Below are 17,623 nucleotides of genomic sequence, written 5' to 3'. Positions count from 1 at the left end.
TATTTTTTTCAGTAATGAGTAATCAAATAAATTACTGTTTCCCCCGTTATAATGCTGTTACCGTTATTGACAATAAATTCTTCGCGTTACTATAATTAATCTCACTAAAGCGATTTTCACCAGTGTAGGTTCTCTCATCCAGACAGGCAATGTTTTTCTCTTGTATGTGTGTATGTGTTGGGGGCTGAGAGACACATAACTGATGATGATTGGCTTAATTTCAATCGTTAGCCAACCAGAGGCAGGCAGAGTTAACACACAAACACATGCACAGTTCGGGAAGTGCAGTGCAGTGTTGCCAACTTGGTGACTTTGTCACTAGATTTAGCAACTTTCTAAACCCCTTTAGCGACTTACAAAAAGCAACTAGGACAAATCTAGCGATCTTTTCTGGCATGATTGGAGACTGATGCGAGAGCATGTATCGCTCTCTCTTCTCAACGAGCAGCGGCTGATGCTTCTAGACACTCACAGGCAGCCCGGTCCTCGCGCTGCAGTCCGTGAGTCCCACACCCGCAATGACAGAGTGATGAGAAGTACAACAAACTCAAAGATAGCAGTCGCAAACACAAAGTATAATAAGCACTACTTTTCCATCGTTGAAGTGAAACGCAAGAATGTTTATGTAATGTGCAACTTATGCAGAGTATAAAAGTACATCTTCACATCTGTAATTCTGATTTAATAAAGCACCCCACATCATCACATGCTGCCACCCCTTACGAAAATGAACCAGGTTTTTTTGTGGTAAAAGTGCAGTAACCATGGTTTTTTGGCGTATTGATTGCTATCAGCAACACCGTGGTTTTACTACAGTAACCATGTTTTTTTGTTTTAACTATAGTAAAACCATGGTTAATTTTTGAAAGGGACAAAATTAGTGGTTTCTCTAGTTTCTAATTCATTCATTTAACAAATTGTTTATTGGAGGCATCCAAGTTATTTGAAATATTTGAACTTTTTTTAATTAACGCAATAGTTACTTTGCCAGTGTAAGGACCTGAGGACTGGAGTAATGTGCTCAGATTTTTTGGTTCTGGTAAGAATTCTGGCAGCAGTGTTTTGTATGAGCTGCAGCTGTCTAATGGTCTTTTTGGGGATCCCAGTAAGAAGTCCATTGCAGTAATCCACCCTGCTGGTGATGAAAGCATGAACAATTTTCTCTAAGTCCTGTCTTGAGACAAAACAGCTAATTCTGGCAATATTTCTAAGATGGTAGTAAGCTGATTTGCTTATCGCTTTCATGTGACTACTGAAATTAAGGTCAGACTCTATAATTACACCAAGATTTCTGACTTTATTTTGTGTCTTTAGACCCCTAGAGTTAAGGTAAGTATTAACCTTGAGAGTTTCATCTTTATTTCCAAATACGACGACTTCAGTTTTGTCTTTGTTTAACTGGAGGAAGTTTTGACGCATCCAACCGTTAATTTCCTCAATGCATTTACATAGAGAGTCAATGGGGCTGTAGTCATTGGGTGACAGGGCTAAGTATATCTGGGTGTCATCTGTATAGCTGTGGTAAGCAATTTGGTTCTTTTTCATTATTTGACCAAGTGGGAGCATATACAAATTAAAGGGAAAACCTGGGCTAGTAGGATTAACCCCTCGGAAAATACTCACAAAGGAACCCCACGTAGGGGGACGCAATATGGACGCCTAACTCAACACAGGTTTACAGAGAATACATCTAGCTCTTTTAGTGAAACACTCTTATTGGGTGATGAAGCAAACAGGGGAGAGAAACGCACACACTCAAACTCAAATTCAAGTTCAAACTGAGAGGCAGAGGTGGAAATCCGCGAGCCTCCACTGAAGTGTCTTTTCTCCAAACAACTTCAGAATGCAGGGTGTGCCCATGAGCAGATAGAGAAAGCTTTTTCATAGCAGTTGATCTGCTGGCTTTCGAAGCATAAAAAGCTGATTTGGTATTGCACCTGCCTCTCGTTATATACTGGCATGGAAGGGCAGCGCTAGCAGATGCAAATACCTTCATTCCAAACTACATTGACGCTTTAGTAGCTTCTCGAAATAGATTGGTGCCGCGAAGGGCTTTCCCAATTCATCGGTCACAATGTGACGTCGTAGTGACGGACTGAAAGGGAACAATGGCATTGTAAAAATTCATGTTATCTCTCACCTGTAACATTTATCCACAGTCCATCGCTGTAGTCTGTATAATAGTCTGTTTTTCCTCTTCCAGCTCTACACCAGTACTGAGCTCCATCTGAAACTTTAACACTGTTGATTGTGTAAGAGTTTGTTTTTGGTGTAGTCTTCTCAGTGTTTTTTGTGTATTTGTACCAGTAAAACGTCCACCATCCAGTAGACTGATCAATGTGACACTTCAGAGTCACTGTGTTACCCGTCAGTACAGATCCTTCAATACCTGATCTGAGTTTAGGTTTTGGTTTTGATCCTGTAGGAGAATAAAACACATTCAGACCCTCAATAGTCTCAGAGCTTATAAATCTCATCACAAGCTGCGTTACCATTACAGATTTTGCTAATATTTTTGCAATATTTTTTAGATGTCGACAAAAAACATTGAAATGACACATTTCTTCTTGCGATACATTTTACTAATATCACATCCTCTGGCCGCAATATGAATAATTTTGGAAACGTAAGAGTATAATTTAGACATTATTGTCAAGGAAAGCCCCTTATACTAAGGAGTGGCAATGTACAGGTGTTTCTTGGAGGTAATAGTACATTATTTAAAATCAAAAGAGATGCAGGAGTGTTATCCAAACATTAATGGAAAGTCTGTTATATTTGGGCGCAGACGCGCATTGAGGTGTTTCTAGGATGTTTTAGTACATACCACTTCACATCAATACACCACAACCATTGACATGAAGTTTCCAATAGTTAATCAGAAGACCTTTTATAACTGTTTACTTTTGTATTACAGTAACACTAATATTAAACTCACCCTTCACAGTGAGATAAACATCAGAGCTTGATAGTGAAGCATTTGGTCGTCCGTGTATCTCTCCTATACACCAGTACTCATCCTGATCAGATTCAGTAACTCCTTTGATAGTGAGAGAGTCTCTGTTTATAGTGTAACGCCCAGAGTTTAACACTGAAGTACGTCTGCTGATCCACAGATATGTCCAGTTTAATGATCTGTACTTATTCTCTATCTCACACTTCAGAGTGACTGTCTCTCCAGTGAACACAGATCTGTCTGGTGTTACTCTCACTGTAACTCTGGGTAAAGCTGAGGAAAGAAAATTAAGTTATAACAATCTTGTCACAGATCTCTGAAAACTAACCGACAAATCTGAATTTTTGATCCCTCTAAAACAGTGGTTTTCAATTCCAGTCCTTGGGCCCCCCCCTCCCAGAACATTTTAGATGTCTCCATATATAAAAACACCTGATTCCGATCATCAGCTCGTTAGTGTGTTAATTAATTAGCCGATGAGTGAAATCAGGTGTTTCATATAAGGAGACATCTAAAACATTCTGGGGGGGGGGGGATGAGGACTGGAATTGAAAACCACTGCTCTAAAACATTGACACAACACAAAAATTGGCATAATGTTTCTGACATTTAACACACATGCAATGTTTCTGTCTTTATTTTCCTATTTTACAGACATTGAAGTTGAACTCACCCCTCACACTAAGATTAACAGATGAGCTTAATAGTGGAGGTTGTCCATATCTCTCTGCACTACACCAGAACTCATCCTGATCAGATTCAGTAACTTCAGTGATAGTGAGAGAGTCTCTGTTTACAGTGTAACGCCCAGAATTTAACACTTTAGTTGTGTTTTTATACCATTGATATCTCCAGTTTAATGATCTGTACTGATTCTCTATCTCACACTTCAGAGTGACTGTCTCTCCAGTGAACACAGATCTGTCTGGTGTTACTCTCACTGTAGCTCTGGGTAAAGCTGAGGAAAGAAGAAAATGAAAATATAAATCTCATCACAGTCTGTTTGCATGAAAAAACTAATCTATGAAATTCAGTCACCTTCAGATTGTCCAGAGTGGATGTTTGAAATCAGCACTGTAGACAAAAAAAGAGAAAAAAATGTTATCACACACAAGGACAGAAATCCCTTAAATGTGGATGTTCTTTAGCCAGAGTTGTGCCTTTTCTTTATTCATTTCACAATTCTTATAACACACTGTTTTACACAACCTCACACAATAAATGAAAATAGAAGAACATTAAGCCATATTTGGCAATTTCTTTACACATTTACCCCATTTACCCGATATTTTATAAAGCAGCTTGATTATTCGCAAACCAATGGACACTTTTAAAACTGCAGGAAAATGTAAATGTAAGCTCACGAGTACTACATAATGAAACACACTGTGAGTTATCTCATCAAAAAGGACTATTGACTATGCTAAAGTCCGTTTTAGAAATCTATCTATTTTTCGATCTATTTGGCATGCTTTCCGGGGAGAGGGCTCTGAGCGAAAGCAGAGTAAAAGCAGAGTTACTGTTGCGGCTCAGAGTAAAGGTTACTTTTTTTACAGCGGGAAGAGGTGGAGGATTCTAGTATAGTTCAAAAACGACAAGGGAATATACAACCCCAAAACAGAAAAAGTTGGGACACAGTAGAAATTGTGAGTAAAAAAGGAATGGAATAATTTACAAATCTCATAAACTTATATTTTATTCACAGTAGAATATAGATAACATATCAAATGTTGAAAGTAAGATATTTTGAAATGTCATGCCAAATATTGGCTCATTTTGGATTTCATGAGAGCTACACATTCCAAAAAAAGTTGGGACAGGTAGCAATAAGAGGCCAGAAAAATTAAATGTACATATAGGGAACAGCTGGAAGAGGGCCAATGTTTAGGAATAGGAATGTTGTCCTATTCTTGTCTAATACAGACTTCTAGTTGCTCAACTGTCTTAGGTCTTCTTTGTCGCATCTTCTTCTTTATGATGCACCAAATCTTTTCTATGGGTGACAGATCTGGACTGCAGGCTGGCCATTTCAGTACTCAGATCCTTCTTCTATGCAGTCTTGATGTTGTAATTGATGCAGTATGTGATCTGGCATTGTCATGTTGGAAAATGCAAGGTCTTCCATGAAAGAGATGACGTCTGAATGGGATCATATGTATCTAGAACTTGGATAAACCTTTCAGCATTGATGGTGCCTTTCCAGATATGTAACTGCCCATGACACACGCATTCATACAGCCCCAAACCATCAGAGATGCAGGCTTCTGAAAAGAACGCTAATAACAACTTGGGTTGTCATTGTCCTCTTTAGTCCGGATGAAATGGCATCCCAGTTTTTCAAAAAGAACTTCAAATTTTGATTCGTTGGACCACAGAACAGTTTTTCACTTTGCCAAAGTCCATTTTAAATGAGCCTTGCCCAGGGAAAACGCCTGTGCTTCTGAATCATGTTTAGATATGGCTTCTTTTTTGACCTATAGAGCTTTAGCTGGCAACAGCGAGTGACACGGTGGATTGTGTTCACTGACAATGTTTTCTGGAAGTATTCCAAAGCCCATGTTATGATTTCCATTACAGTAGCATTCCTGTATGTGATGCAGTGCTGTCTTAGGGCCCGAAGATCACGGGCATCCAGTATGGTTTTCCAGTCTTGACCCTTACGCAGAGAGATTGTTCCAGATTCTCTGAATCTTTGAATGGTATTATGCACTGTAGATGATGATAACTTCAATCTCATTGCAATTCTTCTCTGAGAAACTTAGAAAACTATTTTTCGCTGCAGCATTGGGGGAATTGGTGATTCTCTGCCCATCTTGACTTCTGACAGACACTGCCACTCTGAGAGGCTCTTTTTGTATCCAATCATGTTGCAAATTGACCTAATAAGTTGCAAATTGGTCTTTCAACTGTTCCTTACATGTACATTGAAATTTTCTGGCCTCTTATTGCTACCTGTCCCAACTTTTTTTGGAATGTGTAGCTCTCATGAAATCCAAAATGAGCCAATATTTGGCATGACATTTCAAAATATCTTACTTTCAACATTTGATATGTTATTTATATTCTATTGTGAATAAAATATAAGTTTATGAGATTTGTAAATTATTCCATTCCTTTTTTACTCACAATTTCTACTGTGTCCCAACTTTTTCTGTTTTGGGGTTGTACATCTCAAACTAGGTGTTATTAATTGTAGGAACATCTTTACAATTAAAGTGCAATAACAAAAAGTTAATGAAATAAAAAGCTTTTTTAAAGTAAGAAACATTTATGGAATTATTTAATGATTTTTACATGTGAGTTATGCACTTTTGAAGGTGGTCAGCAGCTCGTAAATACAATCACTATTGTAAGGTTGTAATTGATGTATTGCTGGTAACATACATTATTTTATTAAACTATATCTAGTTTAAATGAGCATATAATGAGATGAGTGCCATGTCATACTTTTGACACGTTTCTTGTCTTCTAGCTTCCCTGACCTGGGTACCTGATGACCTTTATTCTTCTCTCTCTCGGGCGCGCGCTCTCTCTCTTGCTCTCTCTCTCTCTCTCTATCTCTCTCTCTCTCTCTCTCTCTCTGCAATGTCTAATGACCTGCGCATTCTCGAGGACGTTTTGAAGTTCTGTTTGACTTGACGCATGGTATTAAAAACGCGTCGTGCAATTTCGTACTTAAGAACATGAATCCTACCTTTCATAGAAATGAAACACTCACTTCGCGTCAGTGGAAAGTGGTCGCTTAAATATGGCCAGGGGTTTCTTTCATAAGATTTGAACTGAGGCGGGTCTGCATTAGCGCGCGCCTGTCTCGTCTGTCTCCATGGTTCTTTTTGCGCGTTCCCTGGGCCCCGCCCATTTACATCTGTTGCGCGTCTTTATCACCTTGCTTTTTAAAATATTTTTTTACTCAGTAACGGATATGATTTAAAATGTAGCGAAGTACAATACTTTAAATAAAACATACTTAAGTAAAAGTAAAAGTACAGATTTTAAAAACTACTCAAAAAAGTAAAAATACACAAAAAACTACTCAATTACAGTAACGTGATTAAATGTAATTCGTTACTTTCCACCTCTGGTTTTTTGCGTGACGTCAGCAATCAGCTGGGCTGCAACAGAGGCATTAGCCCGTGGGTGAATGTACACTAATGTGTAAAATAGCTGTTGAAATTCACACGGCAAATAAAAGGGACGAAGAGAAATAGTAAACAATTCCACATCTGTGGTACATATCTTCTCTCTAATCACAACAGTGTTACAGTACCTTTCGTTCACGTAAAAGCACATTACAGTCAACAGGTGAAGACAATGAAGTTTGAAGGGCAAACGAGTACATCTTAGAATAACTGTTACAGTACTCTCCCCTCTCCCTAGGTGCGGCCCGCGCTATAACATAAACAACAACGAAGTGGAGGGAGGGGGGAGGCATCAACAATAAAGAAAGAAAATAGAAGAGGGTTGTGGATGATGGTGGGAGGAGCCCGGAGAAGGAGATGCCTGATGGATGGCCAGCAATTAATAATGGGGAAGCTCCAGGAGGGAGGAGCCAAGGTGTAGAGATGGGACTCGACACCCTGGAGAAGATTGACGGTGACAACAGCCATGTAGAAGATGACCAGGGTGGAGCCAAGCAGACATAGAGCCCAGTCAATACCAATCAAGAATACCAATCAAGGCGGAGCCGGAGGGATGAGAAAGCCTGTTGGAGCTGGTAGGGCGATGAGCCACAGTCGAGGTGAGGGAGTCTTGACCTGAGGTGTAGCTGATGTGTCGGAGGACTAAGGCTGAGTCAGGGTCTCAGAGGCTGCAGATGGAGACCTGGGAACTGCCTCTGAGACAGCAGGCAGATGGTTATGCCCCAGTTCAACCGACCCGCCGTTGCTGACGCTCCGAGGGTGAGCTTGGGTGTAATCAGAAACCAGATGATTGGTGGCTGAGTTCTTGACTGACGATGAGAGAGGAGGAGGGAGAGGGAGGTAGGGTGGGACCAGTGAGGATAAAGGGTAGCTGGGCGGGACCAGCAAGGATGACAATAAACACGTGGACACAAAACACTGAAGACTTTATTAACAAAGGTTAATGATGCAGGTAGAAAACTTGTAACACAGGGTAACATTAACATGAATGGATATCGGTACGTCTTCCGGAAGTCGTATTTTTTGACCGTATACGTCATAGAGGATTATTATTATTATTATTATTACAGAAAAGCAACCATTACATTTTTAGGTAAGAATGAAACTATGATTGTATGTTTTATGTTTTTAACTGAATGGCGTATGTGGTCAACAAATACGACTTGCGGAAGACACACTGAAATCCTGTCCAGGACGCGTCCGGGAAGAATGGCACGTATGGTCACCCTACAATGCGCGCACTTGCACATTTGTGCATTTCGTATCTATCAGTGAGCGCAAGTCTTGTCAATGTTAATAACGTTTTAACATAAATCAGGTCCTGAACTTTATCTCTCTTAATGACTATTTAAACATCAAGTTCCTGCATGTTTTTAAACTGAAACCAAAATGTGGATGGACATGCATCTTTGTAGTATTAGGTCAATCATGTAGGATGGTGCACCTCTGTACAAATAAAGATTTTAGATGTTTAATTACTAGAATATTGGGATCGCTAAACGAGGGATTAATGTAGGCTACTTATTTTTTATGAAAACATCCCACTCATTTAGGCCCTGTTTACACGTACATGGTTATTTTTAAAAACTGAGAGATTTACCTTCGTTTGTGCCCCTTGTCTACACGCAAACGGAGAACTCACCTCTGAAACCGATTGTTTCTACAACCCCAAAACAGAAAAAGCTGGGACACAGTAGAAATTGTGAGTAAAAAAGGAATGGAATAATTTACAAATCTCATAAACTTATATTTTATTCACAGTAGAATATAGATAACATATCAAATGTTGAAAGTAAGATATTTTGAAATGTCATGACAAACATTGGCTCATCCTGGACTTCATGAGAGCCACACATTCCAAAAAAAGTCTGGACAGGCAGCAACAAGAGGCCAGAAAACTGTAATGTACACATAAGGAACAGCTGGAAGAGGGCCAATGTTTAGGAATAGGAATGTTGTCCTATTCTTGTCTAATACAGACTTCTAGTTGTTCAACTGTCTTAGGTCTTCTTTGTCGCATTTTCCTCTTTATGATGCACCAAATCTTTTCTATGGATGAAAGATCTGGACTGCAGGCTGGCCATTTCAGTACTCAGATCCTTCTTCTATTCAGTCTTGATGTTGCAATTGATGCAGTATGTGGTCCGGCATTGTCATGTTGGAAAATGCAAGGTCTTGCCTGAAAGAGACGACGTCTGAATGGGATCATATGTATCTAGAACTTGGATAAACCTTTCAGCATTGATGGTGCCTTACCAGATGTGTAAGCTGCCCATGACCAATGCACTCATGCAACCCCAAACCATCAGAGATGCAGGTTTCTGAAATGAGCGCTAATAACAACTTGGGTTGTCATTGTCCTCTTTAGTCCAGATGAAATGGCATCCCAGTTTTTCAAAAAGAACTTCAAATTTTGATTCGTTGGACCACAGAACAGTTTTCCACTTTGCCAAAGTCCATTTTATGAGCCTTGCCCAGAGAAAACGCCTGTGCTTCTTGATCATGTTTAGATATGGCTTCTTTTTTGACCTACAGAGTTTTAGCTGGCAACAGCGAGTGACACGGTGGATTGTGTTCACTGACAATGTTTTCTGGAAGTATTCCAGAGCCCATGTTGTGATTTCCATTACAGTAGCATTCCTCTATGTGATGCAGTGCCGTCTAAGAGCCCAAAGATCACGGGCATCCAGTATGGTTTTCCGGTCTTGACCCTTACGCACAGAGATTGTTCCAGATTCTGTGAACCTTTGAATGGTATTATGCACTGTAGATGATGATAACTTCAATCTCATTGCATTTTTTCTCGGAGAAACTCAGAAAACTATTTTTCGCTGCAGCATTGGGAGAATTGGTGATTCTCTGCCCATTTTGACCTCTGACAGACACTGCCACTCTGAGAGGCTCTTTTTATACCCAATCATGTTGCAAATTGACCTAATAAGTTGCAAATTGGTCTTTCAACTGTTCCTTATATGTACATTCAAATTTTCTGGCCTCTTATTGCTACCTGTCCCAACTTTTTTTGGAATGTGTAGCTCTCGTGAAATCATAAATGAGCCAATATTTGGCATGACATTTCAAAATATCTTATTTTCAACATTTGATATGTTATCTATATTCTACTGTGAACAAAATACAAGTTTATGAGATTTGTAAATTATTCCATTCCTTTTTTACTCACAATTTCTACTGTGTCCCAACTTTTTCTGTTTTGGGGTTGTAAAAACTCAGGCCAGAGTGGAGATCTTGAAAATCTTCGGTTGTACGATTGCATGTAAACTGAGACAAACGGATGTTTAAGCAGGCAACGTCACAGAGTATGCGCCAGAGCTCGCACCTACGTCAAAAGTGCGACCTATGTTTACATGTGACTGCTACTCTGAACGCTTCCAAGACCACATTTATGTTCGTGCAAACTCGTTTCGTGTGTTTGTATTTGCAAATACAGCTGCTTCATTATGTCGAGGAGCTGTGACGAGTGCTCGGAGGTCAGCAATTTTACGCGTGTTTGACTTCATGCGGCGTTGCAAGAACCGAGACGGATGATGTCAAAGTACCGCAAGAGCGACTCAAAATTGGACCTCTACGTGTGATTCCTCAACTCGCTCTCGCGGTACTTTGACGTCATTGAGCACCTACTGCAACAACTCCTTCCTCCAACATGAAGAACCAGTTCGCGTCACCACCAGCGCTGCCGGTGATTGGCTTACGTGGGCTTGAGCTTCTCTTGAAGGCATATAGGCACTGGTACGTGAAAATAAACACTTTTCTGAAAACTGACATGTGTGCACGATATTATTTTTGAGAGGTTGAAATGTTCGTTTATGAAAATAGCCGCTCACGTGTAAACATAGCCTTAGACAGCATGGGTCACATATGTAACTGTGCTGACCTGGTGCTGACAGACACAATACGCTTAAAGGTGATGTTCAGTATTGTCCGTGCTCTTTAAGTTTGTTATTTTAACTCTACAATACAGTGATACATAGCACATAGCTGTATGGGACTTTGAAAATAAGAAGTTTGTTTTCCATACATAGGCTACACTGTAAAAAAATCCATAGAATTTACAGTGTTACTTGCAGCTGGTTGCCGGTAACTTACCGTAGATTTAAATTTATGTTATTTACTGGCAACATTTTATTAAAAGTTAGATGAACATTAAACATTTACAAGTCTTTGTCTTTACAGAGTAAAACTAAAATAACAGCCTCAAGCAAAGCATTCTTTGTAGTCGACATCATAACTCGCATCATCGTTTACTTTGGGATTTGTACCTTTGCATATGGTTAATATGTACTAACACACACACACAAAATGTAAAATCGTGAATCGGATAATAAGTGTTCTTTCACATCTGATGGGAGATGTCAACTTTATGACTTTCAATTCTTATTCATCCCTAAACTCATTAATACATCAGCATAATGGATGCATTGAGAGAATAAAATTTACAATTAATAAGCTTGCTAACTTTATCCAATATCCTGTCCTAGCCTGACCCGTTTTCTAATAACATCCCCTAAATCTAATGTTATGAGAAATAATTCACTACAACCAGTGGCGGCTTGTGACTTTTTTCCGAGGGGGCATGAATGCGAAACTCCTCAAAACATTGTCATGTGTGTGGATTATCATATCTTAATATGTGTTCGATGCATCATGTGAATCTATGTGCATTGCGCGTCATGTCAAAATACGAGCCTGCTACAGACGCTTCGTAATAGTTTATGATAAAAGAGACCTTCACCTTTGCTAAAAACTCGCTTTATGTCAAGTCCAATTGACAGTAACTTTCGGAATCTATTGATAGGCTCCATGATCTGCCATTGCTGACATTTTTCTTCCTCATCAGTTGATGTGAGTTTAACCACCTCACTTCACTGAATTGCGCTTAATCTATCTCTTTGTAAAAAATATTACCCACAAATATCCCCCCAATTGTCAGAAATGATTAAATTGTCCCCCACACTATAAAAAATACTTTGCTGCCTTAAAATTTTTTGTTGAATCAACTTGGATTTACAAGTCATTTCAACTTACTCTTATTTATCTTGCCTAGAGATGAGTTGTTATAACTACAGGTGAGTTGTTATAAGTTTTATAGGTTGTGACAACTCATCTCTGTTGACATGACTTGTAAATCTTAGTTGATTTAACAAAAAAATTTTAAGGCAGCAAAGTATTTTTTACAGTGCAGTGCTATTTTGCCAAGGTCACCACTGGCGACATTAGTAATTTACACGCTATGATGCATAACACAATAGTATTAAAGAATTATATTTATAGTAAAAACCTCCCCAAAATAGCCCGTATAATCCTAAAATTAAACTCATGATTTATTCAAATAAAGCAGCCAATAGTCAGTCTCCAAGTACACATTCATAAATATTTTTATATTTTGTTTAAGAAGTAGTTGTGTTTATTAAAAATTTAAAATGGAGTTTGTTTGTAGTATGATATATAGTAGATATAAATTATGTAAAATTGTTATACAGTAAGCATACAGTAATGTAGGTTCATTCGTGATTACTTTTGCGCAGCTGCACATCGCACGCAGTCTTTAAAACAAATTTTGGAAGTTTTGTCAACGTCACCAGCAGCTGCATTTCAGAAAAATCTCACTCGGAAATGTAAACATGAGTAAAAAGATGAAGCTCTTCATAGATTTAATATGCTGCGGATGCATTTTGCTTAATGCTGTGTGATACATATAGCCCTAATTGTTTTCATTCCATCAATGTTCAAGCTGTGGTTACGGCCTTGGTTAACCACAATAACTAGTAAAACTATTGTCATACAAATGGTAATTAATCTTCCAAAATAAAAAAAAAATTATTACAATAAAACCAAAAGTGACTTTCTATAAAGACTTTATCAGCAAGTTCACATGTACAGTATTTATTTCACAAACCTCTTTACCACGGTAAAATAACCCTCATCTTAGCTACAGACTCTCCAATGCTCTTGAACACAAAATCTCATTCTGTTGATTGTCCTGTTTACAGATTTCAATATCACACCAGACAAACGTTTCTGTTCAACTGTTCTGAGAACAGCACATTTAAATCAAGCCAACAGTCTGGATTTCACATTACAAATACAGGATTATTTATACACACTTACTGACTTTCATATCTACAAGGATAGATGTACAAAACCACAGGACTAATTTAAAACACACGCACGCACACAAACTCTGACAGGAACATGAAAAGATTTAGTAAAATTAAAAATGACTTAATCCTGTAAACGATGTGACAGTAACTGATGTGTAGTCAAATCCATAGAGAGAAGATAATACTCACAGAGAACTAGAGGAAGAGAAATCAACTCCATACTGATCTACTGATGACTGACACTTGAACATTAAACACTCTGTAATAAAACCTCAAGACTTCCTCCTTAACAGTTTCTTAACCAGCCGGGGGTCCACTAGGGGGACATACAATGGTTTGAAATTATTTATCAAAGATCTACTGTACACGCATTAAAATAAAATATTATTTTATTTGTTTTTATCAATATATTTAGCAGTGATTGGTTCTTTTTTTAACAAGCATTTATATTTAAGTTATGGAGTTCTTTACTGGGAGGGGCTTGATAAAAACTGAGATCCACGGCTCTACCACACCATACTACTTGAAAGTTTTAGATACAGTATAATCTACAAATGAAGCATCACATAGACTTTTTTACACAAATGTTTTGTTGTTTAATTTTTTCATATAGCATTAAATGGAGCAAAACAGCATTCATTAATGGTTACATAGTAATGGTGGACAGTGTTTGTAATGGAAAAATCTATAAGAAGCTGATGAACAAATGCTGTTTTTACACATTGATTAATATTGCAGAACTGAAACTAAAACCACACTGAACATTATCTCCATCAGACCTCTAAGACTAATGTTTGCTGCAATATTCTTGTAAATGACATAATTCAGAACAATAACTATCCCTCAGTTTCACAAAAAAGGCTTAACACCTGTTAAGTTGAGCTTCTCAGCTGAAAATAACTTACATTAACAGATCTTAAAATATGTACTATTGATGTGTCTCAATATACGCAGCAATAATGTCTTTTTCTAAGGCATGTTTGCTAAAGATGCTTCAACATCTTACCCTAATAGCAGTAGGTTCAGGGGCGGATCCACCACAGTATTGTGGTTTAGAGCAGAACTCATCTTGCATCATTTGTACTATAGATAGAAATGAAACCTGAGATCATACTTGTAGAGAAGTGATGTTATGTTTCTGAATAAAGGGAGGAACCTGAGCTACTGTGTACACATTTGCACCTGAAATTTTGGCTGTTACCTCAAAAAAAAATTTTTTTAAAACTTATATTGCAATTGTGGAGCTATTGTATAGCTCGAACTGATTTTGCCAAGTGGTTGATGTCCTCAGGGCAACATATTGTGCTGTCCCAAGGACACAATTTTTCTAAATAAAACCTAAACTTACCCCAAACCCCAACCCTAACCATAACCAAACCCCAAAAACAGAGGGACATGATAAGTAAAAAACAATGGTCTAGAAACAGCTAAATCTGGTTGTAAGCTTAAACTTAAAACAAACTATAATCTTATTTCTGAAATCTGATTGGTTGATTGAAATGTTGTCCTAGGGTCAACATAATGTTAGCCTGAGGACATCAACCACTTGGCAAAATCAGGAGAGCCGCTGGGCTCACTTATAGGCAGTGTGGACCCACCAGATACTGGCTGCTGATTGTAGTTTGTTGGTGACCCTTCACAAGGATATTCTCGACTTCTCTAGCCATTTTTTTAAAGAAACAATGTTATGATTTTGTGGAACTGTGACACTGGATCAAACTGTTTCTTAGTTGCAACTTCAGACCAGTTTTGCTTCTATTCTCTAAATATTATGTATTGTAATACAGTGTGTTGCCCAAAAAGCCATTGTCATTAACATATTTTCTGTTGTCAGTTTAGATTTATAACCATAACATCGTCTCAATCACCACACACCCACATTAAACGGCTATATTCTTTCAGAAAATCTACTGCCTGGCTAACCATGTGCTCATTTACAGACAGATGTGTATATATTCGGTCGATAAAAGTGACAGGTTTCGGAAACGCTGTTTTGTACTCTTTCACTCATGGGTCGGCCGCCGTACGGGTGAATGGAATGCACTGCTTCTCATTGCTGCTCACTACACGGAGTAGTTGCCGAGATAAACAATCACTGAGCTGAAAAGCGAGACCTTGCGTCTAACACACCCTCATGACCACCTGATGATGAGAAGGGTTTCAGTTTGTTACTGTCATCCTCACTTGGGCCTTGAAGCCAATAAGGTTGAAATCCACAGATCTACAATGTACTACATTAATGTTCTAGATTAAATCTACAAAAGGGGCATCACAAAAACATGTGTATTTGTACAAAAATGTTTGGTTGTGACATTTTAAACAACATTTTTTTCTCATCATCAACACATAATAGCTATAGTGACCTGAACCTGAATCTATTAGAAGCTGATGAACAACTGTTGTCTCTCACACCACAAAACAGAAACCAGAACCACAATGAGCTCATCTCCATTAGACCACTAACACTGATGCATGCAGATATATTTACCTGTGAACACAGATCTGATGGTTCGTGAAGAGATGATGTCATTTAGTAGATTTGTGTGAAATACTTTGTACAAATACAATTCAACAAATGTAAAAAGTAACAAGATTTTATGAAAACGAAGATAGGTTGCATTCATTTGTATTTTAATCAATATTTAACTGCACTGTAAAACCCGATAAGTTAACTCAACTTAAACCGTTTGAGGAAACCGATTGCCTTAAACCATTTAAGTTTTAAAACTCATACATATGAGCACTGTAAACTGTAAATTATAAGTGCATATGACTAAAAATGTTTGAGTTACCTTTACTCAAATATATTAAGTTTGCTTAAGTTCATACCACTCAAATAGTTTTAGTTCACTTAATACATTTTATTTAGTTCATACAACTATATAGCTACTCAAATGATTTATGGAAACCGATTGCCTTAAATGGTTTAAGTTGACTTAACTCAAATGAATAAGTTCACACAACTATATAGCTACTCAAATGGTTTGAGGAACCCGATTGACTTACATGGTTTAATTTGATTTAACTCAAATGAATTAAGTTACATAATATCAGAAAAACATTAGTATAAAAAATTATGACAAAAAGGGTAAAATTATTACAGTTTATTGAACAATCACTTATTTTTCAAACATTGCTTAGACATAAAACAAAACTGTGTTGTTCATTCCAAATTCACATTAAAACTAATATTGCTTAGACATAAAACAAAAGTGTGTTGTTCAGTCCAAATTTACATTAAACAAATATTAGATTTACACATTCCTTATGAAATATATCAAGAATTCATTTAATAGACTGTCCAAACAGGAATATTTTAAAACAAAATCAGTGTACAAATATTATTGTTTCACTGACAAAACTGTGGTGTACTCACAGCATGATGAGTAAATAAATAGGTCCACTTGTAGTAACATTTCTTTAGTTTTTGTTGTGATAATGACGGTTGATAGATGAAAGCCAATTTTGGGAGTGAAAACCGTATTTACTTACAGGTGTGAGTCTGGAAGTGTCCTGTTCACACAGCAAATTAAGGACACAAATATAACACTGCCTGTATGAACGAGCAACCAACCTCAAACCCGTATGCCAGTTACACGCGGCGCCTGTAACCATAGTGACGGACAAAAATATTTAAAAAAGTATTATTTATGCAATGGGCAAAACTTTACTTATGTAATTAACAAAACAGCTGGCTGGTTTAACGCTTACCATTGTGCAGAGAAAAATAAACAAGGGTGGTTCCGTATTAAAGTTTTAATTTCCAAAATGAATGAACATAAAATCAGTTTCAGCAACTGCACGTTTTACCAAAGCAAATATATCCAATACAGAAGTAATCATAATGACTTGTGAAGCAAATCGATCAGTTTTTGAAAGAAATTTAACTTTATTTAAAGCATTAACGCAGCCAAATAGGAAGTGCACTTACGCTCCCGCTCTGTAGGTGGCGCAGAGAGTATGGTTTACCAACCGCAGGCAAAACCAGCCTCTTAGCGCCACCTAAAGAGTGGGAGTGTAAAAAGCGCACTTTATATGTTGCCACAGTTCTGTATGGATGCTAATAATGTTGTAAATAACATTCAATATACTGCAAAAACTGACCGATTTGCTTCATGTCACACGGTGACGAATGCATGGGGCGGAACCAAAATTCGAGAAGATTGGTTCCGCCCGGAGTTGAGTTCCGCCCGGCGGCATGAGTAGAAACACCGGAATCTCCGGGAGAACGCCGCGACCAAAATCAAGCTGATGATGCGCAGGTGTGTTAAATAAACGCAGCGATCAAGTATTGGAGGATGTAAGGAAGCAAAGGAGTATAAAAGGGAGAGGAAAATTAAAGGTTGGTGTTGTGGTTGTTGCTTCGGGTCGCTTCGTGTGGTTCGTTTGCCCATCGGGCTTGCTGTGTT

The 17,623-nt window shown here is 38.0% G+C and overlaps 1 protein-coding gene across 1 annotated transcript in view; it reads right to left on the bottom strand.

Moving 5' to 3' along the window:
* The window catches only part of LOC141350842 (obscurin-like), a gene marked incomplete at its 3' end in the record, with an annotated part of 41,884 nt that overhangs the window by 6,726 nt on the left and 17,535 nt on the right, over window positions 1-17,623 (bottom strand). The window contains exons 17-20 of the mRNA XM_073856673.1: window positions 3,995-4,030; window positions 3,630-3,914; window positions 2,939-3,229; window positions 2,141-2,419 (exon numbers count right to left, since the gene is read on the bottom strand). Of these exons, the coding sequence (XP_073712774.1) occupies window positions 2,141-2,419; window positions 2,939-3,229; window positions 3,630-3,914; window positions 3,995-4,030 (891 nt within the window). The remainder of the gene's footprint in view (window positions 1-2,140; window positions 2,420-2,938; window positions 3,230-3,629; window positions 3,915-3,994; window positions 4,031-17,623) is intronic.

The sequence above is a fragment of the Misgurnus anguillicaudatus genome, chromosome 19 (assembly GCF_027580225.2).
Source record: "Misgurnus anguillicaudatus chromosome 19, ASM2758022v2, whole genome shotgun sequence".
Classification (NCBI taxonomy): Eukaryota; Metazoa; Chordata; class Actinopteri; order Cypriniformes; family Cobitidae; genus Misgurnus; species Misgurnus anguillicaudatus.
This window is presented reverse-complemented; position numbering and strand designations above follow the sequence as displayed.